The sequence below is a fragment of the Dipodomys spectabilis genome, unplaced genomic scaffold, assembly GCF_019054845.1.
Source record: "Dipodomys spectabilis isolate Male_0828 unplaced genomic scaffold, ASM1905484v1 ptg000030l, whole genome shotgun sequence".
Classification (NCBI taxonomy): Eukaryota; Metazoa; Chordata; class Mammalia; order Rodentia; family Heteromyidae; genus Dipodomys; species Dipodomys spectabilis.
The window spans coordinates 10537712-10553844 of NW_024870707.1; the positions used below are offsets into that span (position 1 = coordinate 10537712).

A 16133-nucleotide genomic window follows, 5' to 3' on the forward strand; every position below is an offset into this window, starting at 1 on the left:
GGACCTCACGGCCGTCCCTCCCGCGTAGGGCAATCGAAGACAAGGACGCGACAGCGCCTGCGCTCCCAGGCAGAGCGCCAAAGGGGGAACAAACGAGCATTTCGGGGCTCGCGCGGGAAAGGCGACGCCTGGGAAAGGGGGATGCACGCAGGGAGCCCGCAGACCTTCGCTTGCCGCGCGGACAGAGCGGGGGCGGGAGCGAAGTGCGCAGCCGCAGAGGGGCGGGGCGCGCGGGGAGGGCGGGGCTGACCCGAGCCTTGCGCGTGCGCGCGGCGCACAAACTTTGGCGGGTTTTTTTCCGCCCTCCCGGACGCTGGATGTGGAGCAGGTTTTCGGGAGAGCTTTTCTCCGGGGAGGCCGCCCTCTCGAAGTTTCTGTGCCTCTCTTTTGAAAAGGGCATTGGAGCCCGAGTGTGGAGCTCCCACATTAAAAAAAATTGAGGTTCTTCGAGGCCGGCGGCGGGGCGGCCTGACGGCCCAAGGGGCGGGGGGCCCGTGCGCCCCACGTCCGCCGGCTTCTTGGGGCTCAGGTCCGAGCCGGGGGACCCGGGCCCCGTGTCTGGGTCACCATGTTGGTGTCCACCAAGCAGCTGGTGGAGGAACTGCAGATCTTCGGCCTGGACTGCGAGGACGCCCTGTCTGAGAAATGTGAGTCCCTCACCCAGCTGGGGTGCACGGCCCCCCACGCCCGCGTCCCCCGCCCAGGACCCGGGGGGCTCCGAGACACTCTGAGGAGTTCGCTGGGGGCGTGAGAGGCACTAAATTGAGCCTTGAGGTTTGGGGTTTCGGAGGGGGTTTATAAGTGCCCATGAGGGTACAGCTCAGATCCTAAAAACATTGTCCAAGAAGTGCTCTAAGTAAGTTCAGGCTGGGGGCAGCTGTTGGAACCCTAGTAGCCCTAGATGTGGGTGGTTTTTGTGTTTTTACAACATAGCTTTTTATTCTCGGCGTCTCCATTTCCAACCCACACCTACTTAGGTCCGTCCATCATCTTTCTCATCGGAGCTGTAAGTGACCAAGCAAATATGAATGCCATAGCCTGGCGTCCTAAAGTTTGAGCCCCGCAAGTAACTTTAGGGAGCTTCTTACCTCCCTCCATTATAGAATGGAGGAACCGAGCAAAAATGCCTAAGCTGTATGAACTCCGGTCTCCTGCCTCTGAGTTCAGTTCTCCATCATAATGGTTCTTAGGGTCTAATGGTAGCATGCAATTAGAAGTCAATACTCTTTTTTTTTTTTTTTTTTGGTCTGTTGTGGGGCTTGAACTCTGGGCCTGGGCGCTGTCTCTCAGCTCTTCAGCTCAGGCGAGCGCTCTACCTTTTGAGCCACAGCACCACTTCCGGTTTTCTACCTTATTGGAGATAAGTCTCACGGACTTTTCCTGCGCAGGCTAGCTTTGAACCTCGATCCCAGATCTCAGCCTCCTCAGTAGCTAGGATTACAGGAGTGAGCCACTGGTGCCTGGCAAAGTCAATACTCTTGAAACGGGCTGAATGTTCACCTGTCTCAATCACACTTACTAACATATTGAACTTCTTAGCTTAGATATAAAATCAGTGCAGCCAGGTTTCAGTGGTTTGCAGTTATAATAAATCCTAGTAAGCTACTCAGGCTGGTAACTGAGAATAGAAGTTCCAAGCCAACACCAGGACAAAAAGAGACTTACCTCCAGCTAACCAGCAAAAAGCTGGAAGTGAGGGTGTGGCTCAAGTGATGAGTACCAGCCTTGAATCTAAAAAGCCAATCAAGAGTGTGAGGCCCTGAGTTCAAGCCCTAGTACTGGCACAAAAATAAAATAAATGAATGGATGAGTATATAAAATAGAACATTTCTCTTGTCAGTGTCTCTGCCACTTCTAGTTTTCTTCAGCCTTGTTTCTCACCACATCTTAGGCTCTGAAAATTCATCTTTATTTAAACATCTGAGTGTCCTGAGGTTCAGGTCTGGTATTCCTGCTTGATACTCTCATTCCTCCTGTAGTCTTGTAGATTTCTGTGTGATTGCCCAATGGTTCCCAAATATATTTCAGCTGAGACCTCTTGTCTCCCTGCAGGCTGGTCTGTCCAGCTGCCTACAGAATAATTCTAGTTGAATGTCTAAATGGCATCTCAAATTACATGTCTAAAACTAAGTTCTTGGAATCTTCTCCCTCTGGGAGTAGTTTTTCCTGCTGTCTTGCCTGGCTCCTGGGGCTTGAACTCAGGGCCTGGGCACTGTCTCTGAGCTGCTTTTGCTCAAGGCTAGCAATCTACCACTTGAGCCACAACTCCACTTCTGGCTTTTTCTGTTGATGTGGTACTGAGGAATTGAACCTAGGGCTTCGTGCATGCTAGGCAAGCACTCTACCACTAAGCCACATTTCCAGCCCCCTTGTTTTTTTTTTTCTCCGGTCGTGGGGCCTGAACGCTGGGCCTGGGCGCTGTCCCTCAGCTCTTCAGCTCAAGACTATCGCTCTACCACTTGAGCCTCACCCCCACTTCCGGCTTTTTCTGCTTACATGGTGCTGAAGAATCAAACCCAGGGCCTCATGCATGCAAGGCAAGCACTCTACCATTGAGCCACCTTCTCAGCTCCTGGTTTTGTTTTTCAACATAGTATATTTACCCATCTGATATGTCACATATTTTAATTATTTTTGGGGGGGCTGGGAAGGTGGCTCAGTGGTAGAGCGCTTGCCTTGCATGCCTGAAGCTCTGGGTTCGATTCCTTAGCACCACATAAGCAAAAAGAAAAAAAAGCCGGAAATGGCGCTGTGGCTCAAGTGGTAGAGCGCTAGCCTTGAGCTGAAGAGCTGAGGGACAGCGCCCAGGCCCAGCGTTCAGGCCTCATGACCGGACCCCAAAAAAAGATTTAATTATTTTTTTTTCTGTCCTCCCCAGTAGTAAGCTTCAGGAGAACAAGGATGCTTTTATTTTGTTCACTGTGTTCCCAGTGCCTAGAAGAGTGCTTAGCACTGAATACATACAACATTATTATTATTAATTGCTTTTCATGATCAAAGCTGCAATGAATTAAGTCCTTACCTGTCCAACTTCCCTTCCTGCAGTGGCTGACCTTTGTGTTCAATATGGACAGAATGAGGAGGGAATGGTGGGTGAGCTGGTGGCCTTCTGTACCAGCACAGGTAAAGCTTGCCTTACAGCTGAGATCCTGAACTCTTTTGAGCATGAGGTAAGAACAGTATATAAGCAAACTACTCATGGTCTTCGGTGTTAAAGGGATGTGTATGATGTATTGAGAAGAGTATAGGCTTTGGAATCAGACCTGAATTCTGATCTCCATGTCAGATTGGGCTAAATATTTAAAAGCCCTGAGCCCAGTCTTCTGTTTTGTTTGTTTTCTTTTGTTTTGCTTTCGGGTATGTGTGCGTGTGCGTGTGCGCAAGCACACGTGTGCGCTTGCGTGCTGTACTGGGGCTTGAACTCAGAGCCTTACACTCTTGCTTGGCTTTTTCATTCGAGGCTGGTACTCTGCCACTTGAACCATAGCTCCACTCTGGGTTTTTGGTGGTTATAGATAAGAGTCTCATGAGTTTGTTTTTGCCAGGTGTTAGCTTCTAACTATAATCCACACATCTCAGCCTCCTGAGTAACATGATGAATGTATTATTTTAAGGCTGTGAAAAAATGCTATCTTTATTATAAGAATATGGAATAATGTGTTGACTACATTTTATTCTTCAGGTTCTGAACAAAAAATTATCCAAAGCCTGGCACAATGTCTCCAAGAACAGTGGGCATGCGGGAACTAGAGACATTGTTTCTATACAGGAGCTGTATCCTTTACTGCTGCTGGACTTCCCACCAAGCCACATGTCTGGATTTGCTCATTTGTCTGAATTTGCATGTGTAATTTGGGTACAGCGAAAATTACCTGAATTAGCCGGGCACTGGTGGCTCACACCTGTAATCCTAGCTTCCCAGGGGGCTGAGAACTGAGGATCACAGTTTGAAGCCAGCCCAGGCAGGAAAGTCCATGGGACTCTTCAATTAACTTCTCTCGTTCAGAAAACGAGAAGTGATGTTATGGCTCAAAGTGGTAGAGTGCTAACCTTGGGCAAAAGAGCTCAGGAACAGTGCTCAGGCCCTGAGTTCAAGCCCAATAACTGACCAAAAAAAAAAAAAAACTACCAAAAACTCTGAAATTGAGTCAAGTACCGGTAGCTTGCTCCTTTAATCTTAGCTATTGGGAGGCTGAGATCTGAGGATCATGGTTCAAAGCCAGCCAGGACAGGATAGTCTATGAGACTGTAATCTTCAATAAACTCAGAAAAAGCCAAAAGTGGAAATGTGGCTCAAGTGGTTTAGCACTATTCTTGAGCAAAAGCTTAGGGACAGTACTCAGGCTCCTGAGTTCAAACCCCAGGAGCAGCAACAACAACAAAAAATACTTGAAATTCATATTTCTTATTTAATCAGCCCTTGCTTGTTACTTTCCTTAACCAATGTGTTTAGAATTGAAGTGGAAGAAGAAGAAGAATCTCTACTGAACTCTTACACCACACCCTCCAAGGTGAGTATAAAGTGTTTAGAAATTGTATAAGTAACTTTTTTTTTTTTGTCAGTCGTGGGGCCTGAACTTAGCCTGGGCACTGTCCTTCAGCTCTTCAGCTCAAGGCTAGCACTCCACCACTTGAGCCATAGCACTACTTCTGGCTTTTTCTGCTTATTGTGGTACTGAGGAATCGAACCCAAGGCTTCATGCATGCAAGGCAAGCACTCTACCCCCTGAGCCACCTTCCCAGCCCTATAAGTAACATTTTAAAAATAGTAATGAAAACAGCCAGGTACTAATGGCTCATGCCTGTAATCCTATCTGTTCTGAAGTAAGATCTGAGGATCACAGTTTGAAGCCTGCTGGAGCTGGAGTCTATGAGAATCTTACCTCCCAATTAAGCAGCAAAAAGCTGGAGGTAAGGCTGTGGATGAAATAGTTGAGCTCCAGCCTTGAGAGGAAAAGCCAAATGAGAGCTTGAGGCCCTGAGTTCAAGTCTCAGTACTGGCACGTACACCCACAAAATTACCATAACATTTAAAGATCTGATGGGAAATAATATCAGAATTCTCCTGTATTTCCACTTATTCATCAGATACATAAATATTTTTATGTAAGAACAGCCCTTTGAACATCAAGTTATCCTTTGTTATTCAGTTAGCAAATCGGAAACATTGCTGAATAAACAATTTCTTCCCTTTTTGTGGGGAGTGGGGAAGGTGCTATTATGGCTTTTTTATTCAAGGCTGGTGCTCTACTACTGACATTTTGCAGGTTAATTGGAGATCAGAAACTCAAATTGTTCTGCTCAGGCTGCCTTCAAACCAGGATACCCAGGTTCAGCCTCCTGAGTAGCTAGGATTACAAGTGTGAGTCACTGGTACCAGTATCAGGCCAAGTTTTTCTTTTTCTTTTGTTGGTCGTGGGCTTGAACTCTAGGCCTGGGTCCCTCAGCAATTCGGCTCAAGGCAAGTGCTCTACCACTTGAGCCACAGCTCTACTTCCAGTCTTCTGGTGGTTAATTGGAAATTAAGAGTCTGATGGACTTTCTTGCCTAGGCTGGCTTTTTTACCACAATCCTCAGATCTCAGCTTCCTGAGTAGCTAGGATTACAGGTGTGAGCTACTGGTGCCCAGCTAGGTCAGCTTTTTCTTGCTCCCAGCTCCCTATGACTTAGTTTTTCCCTACTCACATTCAGTCTGAACTAATCTATGTGAGGATCTGTCTGAGCCCGTACTTACTCTGCCTTCTTCCCCCTCCTTCTGTTCCTGCCATATTAGTTTCCTTTCTGGTCTTCAGACATGCCAAACATGTCCACCTCATAGGTCCTCTTGACAGGGAACTGTGTCTGAAGAGCAAGCCTCTTCCCCTCCTGTGTCTTACTGTCCTGCCTCATTTTTCATCTGTTTGTTTTCAGTAGGCATTTGATGGATTCTTTGTTTCAGTTTATCTTTTTCTATCGGAGTGGAAGCTCTTGGAATATGGACACTGTGCTTCACTCACAGCCCTTTCCCTTAATGCCTGGTTCATCGCAGGTGTTGAAATACTGTGTACTAGGAGAAACTTTTGGGGAAAATAGTTCGAGAAAGTGGATCAAAACCATGAAGTCTTGCTTGATCCTTTGTCTCAGTAATTCCTCCTAGCCAGGCATAGAGGCTCATGCCTCTAATCCTAGCTGTTCAGAAGGCTTATATATGAGGGTCATGGTTCAAAGTCACCCTGGATAGGAAAGCTGATGAGACTTTTTTTTTTTTTTTTGGCGGTTATGGGGCTTGACCTCTGGGCCTGAACACACAGCTCTTCAGCTCAAGGCTAGCACTCTACCACTTGAGCCACTGCGCCACTTCCAGTTTTCTGAGTGGTTTATTGGAGATAAGAGTCTCATAGACTTTCCTGCCCAGGCTGAACTGCAATCCTCAGATCTCAGCCTCCTGAGTAACTCATGAGACTCTTATCTCCAGTTAACCACCAAAAAAGCCAGAAATGGAGCTGTGGTAGAGTGCTAGCCTTGAGCACAACAACTCAGGAACAGCATCCAGGCCCTGAGTTCATGCCCCAGGATTGGTACAATAATAATAATAGTAATAATAATTCTTCCTAATAAAAGTCTCAAAAGGCCAACCAGTGTGGCTCAGTGGTAGAGTGCATGCTTAGCATACGTGAAAGGCCCTGGGTTCCATCTCCAGTTCCCTCCCCTGCCAAAATTAAATAAATAATAATACTTTCTTGAGGAAGTAATGCAAATGGTAGGAAATGCTATGTGCATGAAGATGTGTATTCCAGAAAATTTTTGTGCCAGGGCTTGAACTCAGGACCTTGGACTATTACCTAGTTTGCTTGCTGTGCTGGCACTTGTCATTTGAGCCATGTTTCCTGCCTGGCTTTTTACCTCTGTGTGTGTGTGTGTGTGTGTGTGTGTGTGTACGCACGCACGCACGCGTGTGTGATCATGCACAGCTTGATCTCAAAGCCTCTAGCTGTCTCTTAGCTTTTGCACTCATTCACTCATGGCTGGTGTTCTGCCACTCGAGTCATACCTCCACTTCTGGCTTTTTGCTAATTGATTGGAAATGGAATTTAGCAGAATTTTCTTTCTTATCTGTGTTCAAACTATAATCTGGATCTCAACCTCCTGAATAGCTGTGGTTAGGTATAAAACATGGACTCCCAGCATTCTTTGTAAGCAATTAAAAACAATCCATAGTCCAGCAGTGGAGAAGTAGCTATATGAATTCTGGTCCATCCACTCAACCAATTAAGAACTACTGAATAAGACAAAGAATTATGTAGAGTAGAACTATTAGCACATAAAATCCTTCAGTTGAAGTTTATATTTAAAATTACAAGTATTGCAATTTACGTTAACTGGAATAACATTAAAATATTAAGGAATTTCAACGATAGTTACTATAAGTGAAACATAGCATAACATTGTTTTTAAATTTACCTTCCATTACAGCTTTTTTTTTTGGGGGGGGGGGGGTCTGGTCGTGGGGCCTGAACTCTGGGCCTGGGCGCTGTCCCTCAGCTCTTCAGCTCAAGGATAGCGCTCTACCACTTGAGCCACAGCACCACTTTCGGCTTTTTTCTTTTTGCTTATGTGGTGCTGAGGAATCGAACCCAGGGCCTCAGGCATGCAAGGCAAGCGCTCTACCATTGAGCCACCTTCTCAGTCCCGCATTACAGCTTTTGTGTATGTGTGTGTGCACGCCAATATTGGGCTTGAACTCCGGACCTCAAGCTCAAAGTCGGTGTTCTACTGCTTGAGCCACAGCTCCACTTCTAGCTTAATGGTGGTTAGTGGGGGTGGGAGGGTAGGACTTACAAACTTTCCTGCCTGAGTCTTGAACTGTCATCCTCAGATCCCAGCCTTCTGAGTAAATAGGATTATAGGCCTGTGCCACCACTGCCTAGCTGTTAAGTATTTAATGGTTCTAGGTCAGTTCTCACATTCTGTCTCCACAGGATCCAAGAGTCCAAAGCTGATCCAAACTTAAGCTCTCCACCAGGTGGAGCCTTCAAGTAGGAAAGGCTTCTGGAGCTTAGGCCCTTGGTTATGGGCTGGGCAGGAATTTTTGTTTTTCCTCTGTTGCATTCAGTTATCTTAGACTGTAGGGAGCAGTGGGACCTCTGAGGGGATTCATTCTCCCATTTGGGGCTTATCTCTGGATTCTCGTTGATGTGCCAAAAAGAAAAAAGTGACTATCAGTGAGGTGTTTGCTAGCTGTTCTCCAAGTATGAGCTCAGTCATGTTATCGGCGTCGAGTCATGCCTGACTTTAATTTGGAAAATATGTGCTAGACCTAGCCAAAAGATGTGTAACACACTCCCATCCCGTTTCAGGAAAATGTGCGCCTGCAGGTCACAGCCATATGCACTGCAGATCCCAGATCCATGTAAAGCATGGATAGTGAGCACAGTAAAAGTTCCACAGGACATCCACTTGGCCATCTTTTTCAGAAAATGTTTGCGTTTTGTTCACAATCGCCTTCAAAATGGGGAGAGCTTCCTGGCAAATACTGAGTTGAAGATTTGTTTCTAGAATTAAACCTGAAAGATGCCACCTTGAGAACTTGCCCAACTGGTGTCCTTCACTTGGGCACCACTACCCCTCTCCTAAGGAACTGTACAGAACTCTATACTGCTGGGCACCCCTGTAATCCTAGCTATTCAGGAGATAGATCTAAGGGTTGAGGTTCAAAGCCAGCCTGGGCAGGAAAGTCCATGATTTAGCCAGAAGTGGAGCTATAGCTCAAGCAGTAGAGCATCAACCTTGAGCACTAAAGCTCAGGCGCAGAGCCTAGGCCCTGAGTTCAAGCCCTAGGATTGGGCGTGCGCGCGTGTGTGTGCGCGCGTGCACACACACACACACAATATACACTGAGTTTGCAACTTGGAGTCACAGTGACTGGAATTTTGTTTTTCATCTCGTTTCTAGGGGCCTCAGAAGCGACCCATCACCACCCCGGAGACCCCCCTAACAAAAAGGAATGTGTCATTACGTAGCCCGCATCAGATCCTCTCACCATCCAGCTTCTCCCCAAGGTAAGCGCCATAATGAAATCCTCTCTCCTCACACTGCAGCCTGACATAAGTGAAATTACACAGTCATTTATTAACTGTGGACCCAGGTGGAGGTCTGCAGTGAATTAACTCCAAAGCCTGTTGCTTTCTGCCCTCCCTCACTCCCTCCCCTTCTCTTCCTTTGTGGAAAATTACTGTTCCTTGCAGTCGTTAAGGAAACTCACTTTCCACCCACTTCACTGGGGCTCATTTCCTAGATCAGGAACTGATATCTTCTATTGAAAACAACCTGTCCTTTCAGAGCCTGAGAGTCTAGCCAGTTTGCCAGGAAAGGCAAATAGGCTCTCACCTACCATTAGCCTGTGTTTTGTTAGGTTTCTTTTTTCTTTTTAATCTAAAGTATTTCTTTAAAAAAAAGGAAAAGTACACATCTTTGTTCGTCATGTTGCATAACCTGTTTATTGTCGCTCCCTCAGGTTCCAACTCGTTTCTGGCAGTTGGCTTGTCACTGTGAGTCTCCACTGACTTAATTAGTATTTTGATCCCTGCTGCCACCAAACTATAGAAATCCACAAAGCTCCTATGCGGTTGTTTGAAATCCTTAAATGACACGTCTTGTGTTAGAGGACTTGCTGAGTAGCAGTGTTTTATGGGTGCTGTCTCGCCAGGATGCTGCCATGTTAACCATTGACTGTCTGGAGTCACACATTCCCCACTGGGTGCCTCTGGACTAGCCAGAGCTCAAGGTGTTGACGTTGTTTCCTTTAGACAGGCAGAAGCTGTGTGGTTGTTTTACATGAATATTCATTGGACTCGTGTGTGTGTGTGTGTGTGTGTGTGTGTGTGTGTGTGTGTGTGTGTGTGTACGCGCACAAGTGCTATGGTTGAACTCAGAGCATTATACTTTGGCTTGTTTTTTTTAACTCAAGGCTAGTGCTCTACCAGAGTTCCACTTCTAGCTTTTTTGTTGGTTAATTGGAGATAAGAGTCATGGGCTTTTCCTGCCTGTGCTGGCTTTGAACTGTGATCTGCAGATCACAGTGGCCTCCTCAGTAGCTAGTATTACAGGCCTGTGCTGCTAACACCCGGCCTCTCTTTGGATTTTGAAGGACGCTTTGGCTTCACTGCAGTCCACTGTTACTTTGGGGACATCTCACCTTCCTTTCCAAGCAAGCTTTGTAGACTTACAAGGTCCCCATTGAAACATGGCAGATAGTGATGGTTTCATGCATGCTCCCAGGACCATTAGCATTCTGGGGACATTCCTCCCTTTGAAACCTGTAGGCATGTCTTGAAGTGGCCTGGTAGAAGCCTGTGGTTGTGTTAAAGAGCCTGGCTATATTGTAATCCCATGGAGCTTTCCAGGAGCTCAGAGAAGCCAGTAGCCTCTGCCTACTCTGTTGTTTTGAGGTTTTGTTTGTTTGGTTAGTCATGGTTCTTGAACTCAGGGCCTTGGCACTGCATCTGAGATTTATGTTTAAGACTAGTATTCTACCACTTTGAGCCACAGCTCCATTTCTAGTTTTGGGATGGTTAATTGGAGATAAGTGTCTCACTGACTTTCCTACCCAGGCTAGCTTTTGAACTGAGATCCTCAGATCTCAGCCTCCTGAGTAGCTAGGATTATAGGAGTGAGCCATCAGTGTCCAACCTAGTCTTTTTTTTTTTTAAGTATACACTAATAAAGCTGACATCAGGAAAACTGGCTTTGTAGTTTATGACAGGAGCTTGTAAACTAGTCAGGCAGAGGCAGCACTGAAGGTAAAGATAATTAGTTGAGCTCATTAGTCATGTAGCTTGTATCTGGAAAGAAGGCAGGGTGGTAATCCTAGCTACTCAGTAGGCTGAGATCTGAGTATCACGGTTCAAAGCCAGCCCAGGGAGGAAAGTCTGTGAAACTCTGATCACCAATTAACTACCAGAAAATCGGAAGTGGCGCTGTGGCTCAAGTGGTAGAGTGCTCGCCTTGAGCTGAAGAACTCGGGGACAGCACCCAGGCCCAGAGTTCAATGCCCACAACCAACTGGGGAAAAAGGAAAAGCCCATTTAGAGATCTCTGTACAGGTGATATTTAACAGCCCAAGGATTAGAAGCAACTAAGCGGATCAGCTACCTCAGGTGTTTGTGGAGGTGACATTTACCAGTGTGGGAGTGAACTCCACCTCCACAGGTGCTGGCGGAAGCTGACTGATTTTGTTTAACTTCTCTTTATTGTTGCTTCACCCTTGAACTGTATTGTGAGTTTCTGTAAATGCTCAGCAGTGTTGGGTGCATCTACAGTTCCTGGCTCAGACAATATCCTAGTAAATGCTGATGATTCATAAGAAAGGAAAAAGCCAGGCACTTGTGCCTCATGCCTGCACCTAGCTACTCAGGAGGCTGAGATGTGAGGATCACAGTTTGAAGTCAGCCTGGGCAGAAAGTCCATGAGGCTCTTATTAACCACCAAAACACCAGAAGTGGAGGTATGGCTCAAGTGGTAGAGCACCAGCCTTGAGCAAAAAAGCCAAACAAGAGTGCAAAGCCTTGAGTTTAAGTGCCAGTACCCATGAAAGAGAGAAGGAAGGAAAGAAAAGGAACAAAGGATGGAAGGAAGGAAGAGGGAAGGAGGGAGGAAGGAAGGGAGAAGAAAATACTTAAAATTCACTTTCACTCAGAATTTTGTGTAACTTTTTTATTTTATTTTATTTTTTATTTTGCCAGTCCTGGAGCTTGAATTCAGGGCCTGAGCACTCTCCTGAGCTTCTTTTGCCCAAGGCTAGCACTCTACCATTTGAGCCACAGTACCCCTTTGGCCTTTTTCTGTTTATGTGGTACTGAGGAATCGAACCCAGGGCTTCATGAATGCTAAGCAAGCACTCTACATTCCCAGCCCTTGTATGACTTTTCTATTATTTATTTATTTATTTTGTGCTGGTCCTGGCACTTGAATTCAGGGTCTGGGCTCTTCTCTGAGCTGCTTTTGCTCAAGACTAGTGCTCTACCACTTGAGTTACAGCTCCACTTCTGGCTTTTCTGGTGGTTTACTGGAGGTAAGAGTCTCGTGGACTTTCCTTCTTGAGTTGGCTTCAAACCTTGATTTTCACATCTCAGCTATAATCTTACCTAAGATTATAGGCTTGAGCCACTGGTACCTGGCTACTTTGTTTGATTTTAATGTCAGAAGACAACACAACCTTTTCAAATAACGTCCCTGGCTTTTAAAAATCTCTAAACATTTTCCGTATTCCTTCTCGGTATTCTTCAGCCCCTCATTCCTGAAATTCCTGAAAGGTCTGTGTATGTCCAACCCCATTACGCTGATTGGATTTATAAAGCTAACTTGGACTTCCCTCCAGTTCCCATTTCCAAAAAGTAAGCTCATTTCTCTCCCCGCTCCCCCTAGCCATGAATGTAATACTATTTTTCTGTTTTCCTTTCCATCAGTGCCACTCCCTCCCCGAAATACAACTCAAGAAATAACCGAGGCGAAGTGGTTAATACATTTGGCTGGTCCCAGGGTGTGTGTTGGTCCGGAAGAGGGGGAGCCGGAAACCCCAGCCTGAAGGTCATCGGGTATCCAGAACCACTCACTGGGAGCTACAAATTCATGTTCCAGAAGCTCCCAGACATTCGAGAAGGTGATTGTTTTTCTGGTGGTTGTAAAACCACCTGGAAAGGCTTAGAGAGCTATCACACCCCTAGCTAGGCTGGTAGAACAAGTTCTAAGGTTGGGAGCTGGAGGCATGGCTCAGGTGGTAGAACATCAGCCTGTAAGCAAATACTAGGCCCTGAGTTCAAGTCCTGGTCCCTGGGTGGGGGGAGGGGAGTTGGAAGGTTGCCTCAGAGGTCCTCTGTTAGCGTTGGGACATTGAGTGTCATTGAGTGTCACTGTCCCACTGCTTTCCTGAAGAAAAGACCTGTAACTGTCCACAGGAAAGAAATCCTGAACTATGCGATGAATTCAACTTCTAAGGACATTTATGACTTTGCCTGGAAGAAGCCTTATCCACTGTAGCCTTGGCTTGCCCGGAATGGCTCTGATGTCCCGAGGGACTTTATTCCTCCAGGGGTGGTTGAAGGGACTCACTGACTCCTGCATGGTCTCCAAGTGACCTTGTGGCTGGCCAGATTTAGCAACCAGACACAAGAAAATTGGCTAGAGTTTTAGATGTCCAGGCACCTCCCTGCGCCTATAAAATGACTGTAATATTTTACAGCACACTGTGTTTTCTTGCCAAGTGAAATGTTTTAAACACAACACTTCTTTCACATCTGGGATTGCAGTTTTGACCTGTAAGATAGAAGAGCTTGGCGGTGAACTCAAGGAACATTACAAGATTGAGTCTTTTACGCCTCTGCTAGTCCCGGTGCAAGTAAGAGTTGTCTTTCATTAAGAGTTCTCATGACGGGGTGGAGGCGTGTCTCAGTTGGTAGAGCGCTAGCCAGGGAGAGAAAGTGTCAGGGACTGAGTTTGAGTCCCGTTCTCATGATTTAATATTATCTTTTTAAGGCAATGGTAAAGAGATAGCCTTTTCCATTTACCTGTGCATCTGTCTTGGTTGAATTCACTAAGAAGTCCTTCTGCAGGAAGTTGCATAAAGGCTCCCTGGTTTTGTGACCAGGGCTCTTGTCACTTAGCTTAGGGTTTGTCACATCAGCAAAGATTGAAGACGTTCTCCTTAGTGTTAGCTAAGGCAGGTAGCTCCTGGAGAGCTCCACAGACAGCAGCAGGGATGGGGTACCCAGTTCTCTAGCATAGAAAGCAGCTCTCCTAGTTGACTCTCTAATTATAGATCAGTAGCCACTAATTATATCTACACCATGCTTTAAATCTGCTCATATTTCTTTTTTTTTTGGGGGGGGGGTCCTGTCGTGGGGTCTGAACTCTGGGCCTGGGTGCTGTCCCTCAGCTCTTCAGCTCAAGGCTAGCACTCTACCACTTGAGCCACAGCGCCACTTCCGGCTTTTTTCTTTTTGCTTATGTGGTGATGAAGAATTGAACCCAGGGCCTTGAGCATGCAAGGCAAGCCCTCTACCACTGAGCCACCTTCCCAGCCCTCATATTTCTTTATAAAACGTGTGTGTACTCACGCTTTAATGTGTGCAGCAGTATTGGGGCTTAAACTCAGGGTCTCAAGCTCTCACTCATATCTGGCACTCTACCACTTGAACCATGCTTCCACTTGCAGCCTTTTGCTGGTTATTTTGAGATAAGTGTCTCAAATTTGTCTGGCCCTGCTGCCTTTGAACTGGGATCCTCAGATCTCATCCTCCTGAGTAGCTAGGATTAAAGGCATGAGCCAGCAGCGCCTGGCACTTGACCTTCTTTTGATCTAAGGGGGATGTATTCTACAAAATTCCTTAAGGTACCTTTGCTGTATGTTTGCATCTGGGGAAAGAGATGTGAAATTGTGTCCTCTGAGGAAGTTTTAGAGATTATTGGGAGGAAGTGCTGGGTGGGCAGGGATGCACAGGCATGTGGGAAAGATTAGACTTCTTGTTTGCTCCTAAGAATGGGAACAGGATCGAGGAAAAAGAGTTCAGGTTAATCTAATGAGGAACCACTATGCCAATATGGTACTGGGCATAGTGGTACACACCTATAAGCCCAGGACTAAGCTTGGGGCAGAAAGATCACAAATCCAAGGTCAGCCTGATTATATACCAAGATCCTGTCTCAAAGAAAATTTTTTTGAGGAATATGTAACTAATAAAGGATTCATATCCATGGTATGTAAAGGTCACCTACAAATCAGTATTAAGATTTGAATATTAAAACTCAACCTTTAAAAATTGGACGACATGAATGGGCATGGTAGCACACACCTGTATTCCCTACACTAGAGGCTAAGGCAGGAAGACAGAAACCTATGGCATGCAGATTCTAAACTAACTTGTCATTTGCTCATATATAGCCAGGGTAGATTCCCATTCTAGAGACAGACTTGATAAATAGGCTTTTAAAAAGCACCAGTTTCACCGGGCACCAGTGACTCATGCCTGTAATCCTAGCTACTCAGGAGGCAGAGACCTGAGGATCACGGTTTGAAGGTAGGCCAGGCAGGAAAGTCCACCAGAAAGCAGGAAGTGGCACTGTGGCTCAAAGTGGTAGAATGCTAGCCTTGAGTGAAAAAGCTCAGATACAGTGCTCAGGCCCTGAGTTCAAGCCCTAGGACTGGCCAAAACAAAAAATTAAAAAAAAAACAAAACACCAATTTTATCAGGCATCACTGGCTCAGGACTGTCATCTTAGCTACTCAGAAGGCCGGGGTCTGAGGTTCTAGGTTTGAAACCAATCCATTTGGGAAGATCTAGAGATGCTTTAGCTAATTAACCAGCCAAAAGCTAGAGGTAGAACTGTAGTTCAAGTAGTAAAGATGCATACTTGGAACAGTGCCTGGTATTTCGTCGGTTCCGTAAATGTGAAGTATTTTCAGCTATAGGTCTGGAAAGGTGTCGTGGGGGCGGGGCACAGCACATCCTCCCTTGCTGAAGATGCTTAATCCCAGGCAGCCTCCGAGCGTGGTGAGCCTGTCACAGCTCCTCCATCTCTGCCATCTGTGGAGATGTGATGCTCGATCGCCTCCATACAACGCGCATGTTTCTTGGGGGTCGCTCACTGTTCACCCAGTGACTTCTGAAACTGCTTCTTAAATTGCCCCATTCCTTCCGTAGGAGCCTGTCACTCTGCTGGGTCAGATCTGCTGTGACAGCAATGGGAAGCTGAACAGCAAATCGGTCATCCTCGAGGGAGATCGAGAACATTCCTCAGGTGCTCAGATTCCAGTGGATCTGTCTGAGCTCAGAGAATATTCTCTGTTTCCTGGACAGGTAAGATTGCAGATGCTGCATCAAGACGTAGAGGTATCATTTACACTTGCCAGCGTTGTGCCACGGATAGGTTTTTCTCAGTTTGTTCCTCTGACGTGTGGCATGTGCCTACATGGGCCAGAGGACAGCATCATAGAGGTTCTTATCATTCTCTTGTGTCTCTGGTCTTCCCATTTATGCTTGCTTTTGCGTCTGACGGCCCAAGTTCAAATCCTAGCTCTAGCTCAGAAGGTATGTGGTTTCAGGCAAGATATTTAAACCTTCTAAGCCACTGGGTCTCCAGAGAATAAATAATGATTCTTA

The 16133-nt window shown here is 46.3% G+C and overlaps 1 protein-coding gene across 1 annotated transcript in view; it reads left to right on the top strand.

Annotated features, from left to right (window-relative positions):
- Positions 1–296: 296 nt before the first annotated feature.
- Positions 297–16133, top strand: part of Pola2 (DNA polymerase alpha 2, accessory subunit) — a 34380-nt gene continuing 18543 nt past the window's right edge. The window contains exons 1-8 of the mRNA XM_042675974.1: positions 297–647; positions 3046–3170; positions 3683–3774; positions 4454–4511; positions 8932–9038; positions 12444–12637; positions 13284–13372; positions 15675–15830. Of these exons, the coding sequence (XP_042531908.1) occupies positions 569–647; positions 3046–3170; positions 3683–3774; positions 4454–4511; positions 8932–9038; positions 12444–12637; positions 13284–13372; positions 15675–15830 (900 nt within the window). The 5' untranslated portion in view covers positions 297–568. The remainder of the gene's footprint in view (positions 648–3045; positions 3171–3682; positions 3775–4453; positions 4512–8931; positions 9039–12443; positions 12638–13283; positions 13373–15674; positions 15831–16133) is intronic.